Source organism: Scylla paramamosain, chromosome 14 (assembly GCF_035594125.1).
Source record: "Scylla paramamosain isolate STU-SP2022 chromosome 14, ASM3559412v1, whole genome shotgun sequence".
NCBI lineage: Eukaryota > Metazoa > Arthropoda > Malacostraca > Decapoda > Portunidae > Scylla > Scylla paramamosain.
The window spans coordinates 16509923-16515497 of NC_087164.1; the positions used below are offsets into that span (position 1 = coordinate 16509923).

Genomic DNA, 5575 nt, shown 5'->3' on the forward strand with positions numbered 1-5575 from the left:
GAAGAGACGTTTAGGATTACGAAAAGTGAAGTAAAAAGTGTCATATTGTCATTAGCAGGTACTGGGTTAGTAAATCAATACGCTTATTACCTCTCGTTCCCTCTTGCCTTTGCTTCACACACCCACGCGTCCCTCCCCAGCCGATCATCCACCACGTCCTGACGACGAATGAGGTGACGCCCAAAGATGCCTGCGGGGAACTGTTCTCTTACTTCGGCTGCACCACCAACGACCCGAAGAGAGAGTGGTCGGTAGCTATTCAGGGAGAGAAACCTGCGGTGGTTCCTGTCACTCCTCCTGAGGCAAGAGAGAGAGAGAGAGAGAGAGAGAGAGAGAGAGAGAGAGAGAGAGAGAGAATGGTGGATGTCGTAATTCAAAGGGACGCTAAACGATTTCTTCCTTAAGTCTCCTGCCACTATTTCAAGAACGAGGTTTCAAGACCTTTATAATTTTGCATAATTCTTTTAACTGTACTTTTTTGGGGACTTGCAGCTTCAATGGATCTTTCTAGAACCATTTGTTGTTGTTGTTGTTGTTGTTGTTGTTGCCATTGGCCGGACTCTCTTACATAACATAAAAAGATATAAGAGTTTCTTCCGCCAGCCTGACGCTCCCCGGATGAAAGTTTTGCACCTGGCTGACATTCACATGGACCCTTACTACCGCTCTGGCACCAACGCCGTCTGCCCCGATGACTTGTGCTGCAGGGAGGAGTCAGGTGTGTGTGTGTGTGTGTGTGTGTGTGTGTGTGTGAGTGTGTGTGTGTGTGTTTAATAGTTGTATACAGATATTTCTTTAGATCATTTTATACTTCCAGTGAATATTTTTTTTCCCTGTACTTATAATTCGGTGGTCAATAAACTTTACTACTACTACTACCACTACCATTATAACAACAACAACCACTACCACTATTAAATTTTATACTGTGCATGTGTATGATCCTGCAGGCGTGGCGGAGAGTCCAGAGGCGGAGGCGTGGTACTGGGGTGATTACCGGCACTGTGGCACTCCCCCTTACATGCTGGAGGACCTGTTTATCCACGCCTCTACCACGCACCCGGTGAGGAGCCTACCAGTACACTCTTCTTTTCCTTCCCTGACAGTTCCTTTCCTTTCTTCCCCTCACGCTGTTCCTTCCCACTCTCAAATTTTCCCCTTTTTTTTCCATTACTCATTTTTTCTTTTCCTCATACTCTCCCTCCTTTCTCACAATCCATTTTCTTTCTCTTCCTCACACTGTCTTTTACGAGTATCTCACATTTCCCCTCTCTCTTCGCTCCATCATATTTCCCTCATTTCTTTCTTCACTCTCCTTTCCCTTACACTCTTTCTTCCCTCTATTACATTTCCCCTTCTTTCTTTCCTCACTCACTCCTTCTCTCACCCTTTCTTTCCTTAATCTCTCTCTCCTCACATTCCCTCTTCTGTTTCACTCATACTCTATCTTCCCTGTCACATATTTTCTCTCTTTTTTTCTCATTATTATTCCTTTCCCTTGCATTCTCACTTATCTTGCTTCTCTCCCTCACAGTGCCTCTCCTGTCTCTCCCCTACACTGTGTCAACTCTATCTCACATTTCTCCTTTCCCTACTCACTTTCCTTCCTTTCCTTCATATTGTTTCTTTCCTTCCCTTATTCTCTCCCTTCCTTCCCTCAAATTCCCTCTTTTCTCTCTCTCTCTCTCTTACATTGCCCCCTCCTTCTCTAATATTCCTCCCTCATTTATCTCCTAACCTTCCCTTTCTTCTCAAATATTTCCCTTTCTTTCTTTCTTCACTATCCTTTCACAGTCTCTTTCCTGTCCCCTCCTCTCCTAGGACATAGACTACATAGTGTGGACAGGAGATGCAGTGCCGCATAACGAGTGGTCTACCTCACCAGAGTACAACGTGGAGATTGTGCGTGAAGTGAACAGCATGATCCAGAAGTACTTCCCCGAGGCTCCTGTGTTCCCCGTCGTTGGCAATCACGAGATGAGTCCGCTAGACCAGTGAGTGAACGGAGAGGTGGCGGCAGGTGCACTGGGTACTGGTGAATATTTTGATGTATGAGTGATAATTCTGTGGGCTGTCCTTGTGGGAGTTGGCATTATTGATTAAGTTTTGTGTTTGCGAAGTACGTAAGTTGGACCGATTCTTACTACAAAAATTCAATCAATCATTCAATCAAGTCAGTCAGGATATTCATAAGGTGTTTGGTGGAAGTATCAACTACCTGCAGTGCTCAAATCACCAACAGAAAATTAGAGTCACCAGGACAAACGTAGTAAAATAATATAATACACATCATGTCTGTATCATTTTTTAACCCACAAACTTACTTCCGTCACAGATTCCCCGAGCCAGGAAAAGCACCCGAGCAATTCGCCGCCGACTGGTTGTACGAGGGGTTGGCGAGTCAGTGGAGCAGCCTTGTGCCGGACCTCGACCTCACCACCGTCAAGCACGCCGCCTACTACTCCGTGCTGCTGCGGCCAGGCTTCAGAATCATATCCTTCAACTCCATGTTTGGCTACAGTAACAATATGTAAGTGAAACGATGGTTGGGTATAGAACATAAGAACATAAGAAATAAGGGAAGCTGCAAGAAGCGACCAGGCTTACACGTGGCAGTCCCTGTATGAAACACACCTACCTATTTCCATCTGCTATCCCCATCCATAAACTTGTCTAATCTTCTCTTAAAGCTCTCTAGTGTCCTAGCACTAACTACATGATTACTGAGTCCGTTCCACTCATCTACCACTCTATTTGAGAACCAATTTTTACCTATCTCCTTCCTAAACCTAAATTTTTCAAGCTTGAACCCAGGTATATATGGGTAGCTCTCTCTCTCTCTCTCTCTCTCTCTCTCTCTCTCTCTCTCTCTCTCTCTCTCTCTCTCTCTCTCTCTCTCTCTCTCTCTGCTGCTCCATTCTTCACCATTCCCTCTCAAATTAACGCTCCTATCCTGGTTCCTTTTCACACCGCTGTTCCACTCTTTTCATCACTACTTCTGCTCTTCCTCTAACCCTGCCTGCACCATGGTTCCTTCAGGTGGCTGGTGGCAAACTCCCAGGATCCCGCCTCTGAGTTGGCGTGGCTGGAGGGCGAGCTAAACAAGGCAGAGGCGGCAGGGGAGCTGGTGCACCTTCTCGGCCACGTGCCTCCAGGTATCCTGGTGGCGGAGCGAACCTGGTCCCGCGAGTACAACAGGATCGTCGTCAGGTGAGTGTTGAAGTTGAATCGTTCGTCTCTGGTAGAGTGAACTACCGTTAAACTTGTGTGCTCTGCTTGAAAGGGTTCTCTCGGTTTAAATGTCCTCAGCTTTCCTTTTGGTTAGAAATGTGTTTTGAATTTAGCTTTTCTCTCGGTTTGAATGACTTAGGCTTTCCTTTTGGTTAGAAGTGTGTATTCTCCAGTTCTCCCTTCTATAACACGCAGGTACGAGAACATCATCCGCGGACAGTTCTTCGGCCACACCCACTACGACGAGTTCGAGGTGTTTCACGACGGCGAAAGACCGATGGGTGTGGCCTATATTGCACCCAGCCAGACCCCGTGGTTCGACCTCAACCCAGCTTACCGCATCTACTATATTGACGGAGACCGACCCGACACTACCAGGGTATGTGTTGTAATACTGGGAGCAGATTGTGGTGTCTCCTTGTAGTGTAGTTAAAGAGGTTTGAGTAAAAGTAAACTCTAACAACGCAGGAAATAAAAAAAAGAATGAACACGTGCAATAAATTTAGTCACTATCAGACTGGACCCTTGGGCCAGGCAGGTATGGATTGATGAGATGGTGACAGGATGTGGAAGGAAGACATAACCAACAAGATCGTACAGTCATCCTCGTTTTTTTTTTTTTTTTTTTCTTTGGTGACACTGAAGGAAGACTGCTTTCTCTTCTCCCTCGCAGACTGTTCTTGACACCGAGACTTACGTGATGAATCTGACTGAGGCGCACGAGACGGAGACCGCCCGTTGGTACCAACTGTACAGTGCCCGCGACCTGTACGGCATGGAGGGCCTCACGCCGCAGGATTGGCAGAGTCTGGCCGAGAGGATGGCTGTGGACCGCGATCTCTTCAACCTCTACATTGAGTGAGTCTTGTGTCGCAGCGCGGGCTTCATACGGCACTCGAAGCATCGGGGCAGGTTACTGGTAGGGTTCGGGAGGGAAGACATATAGCCAAAGAAATCAAAGAAAGAAGAGGAAAAGAGGATGACTAGTGAAAATCTGCGTGAAACACGTGGCTTCTTTTAGTGGCGAGGGAGTGAAGACGAGTATGAAAAGGAAACATAAGGGTGAAATACTGGAATGGATGTCCATGGGAAGAAAAGAAAGAAAAATTTAAGGCAACAGTCAGTCATATGGTCTTAGAATGTTCATGGGCTTCATTGTGTACATATAACATAAAAAGTTCTAAAGTTTTTAACCCAAGCTTCTCCAAATTTAATACCAATGCGCTTGTATGGCTTGTGTGCCTTCACTCTTTGCACAAAGTAATATACAACATAAGCTAAAAAGTACTAAGGGTTAGAATTTTTTAACTAATCTCTCTCTCTCTCTCTCTCTCTCTCTCTCTCTCTCTCTCTCTCTCTCTCTCTCTCTCTCTCTCTCTCTCTCTCTCTTACGCAAGGAACTTCGTGAGCGGCGGCGACCCGTACCTGGAGTTGGGCTGTGATGACCTGTGTTACGAGCAGCGGCTATGCGATATGGTCACCTCCAACAGGAACGACCTCGACCACTGCAGCGCCATCCTGAAGCGCAAGAGGCGATCCTGAGAGCTTTGCATGGGACGCTTTACGGAGATACGGAGTGGCTGACGAGAATATCTTATAACGTACATTAATTAATTATTTGGAATAGCGCTGAAATAGATATCACTAATCCGAAAAAAAAAAAAAATATCTATCCAATGTTTCCGTACTGGTACTATAGTGTGGGCGAGTCACGTCAGTGAAGTGGGTGTGTTGAATGTTGGTAAAGGAGAAAAATCGGCCTGTTGGTGCTTACTGAAGTGCCTATAATGAGTTACACTATCTAGTCCGAAGCTGGAGACGCTAGATACTAAAGATGAAGGACGCATTCCATCAGAGCTTCAAAGAATTGATAGTTTTACTCCAAACAACAATGCGTAGCGGTATAAATCCCTTATTCTTTGTCTTAATAAAACATAATAAAGTTCTAGCCTTTTTTCCTGCTATCCCCCAGCTGGAGCACGTGAGAGTGTTGAACTATGTAACTGTCAAAGTGAACAAGATAATTTAAGCAATACGCTGGTGACGCAAAACCGAAGTAAGTGAATTTATCAGGTGTGTGTGTGAGAAGGTAAGGTGTAAGACAAGTGGTAATGCTTCAGTTTGAGTTCATTTACCGTGAAGAGAGAGAGAGAGAGTGTGTGTGTGAGAGAACTTTTATATTTGTACTCTCCAATGTTACTCGCTTCCCACGGTCCGTATTTTGAAACACTGCTCGCCCATAAGGACTGTTTTCAAGTGTCACAGAAATTATCAGCCAGGTTCTTATGAGAGCTTTTCAGATTTTTTGTTACACCATCACTTAAATCAAGAGAACGGTCTTGAA

General features: G+C 45.5%; 1 protein-coding gene across 1 annotated transcript in view; it reads left to right on the forward strand.

Annotated features, from left to right (window-relative positions):
• Positions 1–5176, forward strand: part of LOC135106939 (sphingomyelin phosphodiesterase-like) — a 6478-nt gene extending 1302 nt beyond the window's left edge. The window contains exons 4-12 of the mRNA XM_064016392.1: positions 141–302; positions 604–718; positions 951–1063; positions 1822–1994; positions 2336–2530; positions 3040–3210; positions 3427–3610; positions 3905–4089; positions 4629–5176. Coding sequence (XP_063872462.1) covers positions 141–302; positions 604–718; positions 951–1063; positions 1822–1994; positions 2336–2530; positions 3040–3210; positions 3427–3610; positions 3905–4089; positions 4629–4773 — 1443 coding nt within the window. The 3' untranslated portion in view covers positions 4774–5176. The remainder of the gene's footprint in view (positions 1–140; positions 303–603; positions 719–950; positions 1064–1821; positions 1995–2335; positions 2531–3039; positions 3211–3426; positions 3611–3904; positions 4090–4628) is intronic.
• The last annotated feature ends 399 nt before the right edge of the window (positions 5177–5575 follow it).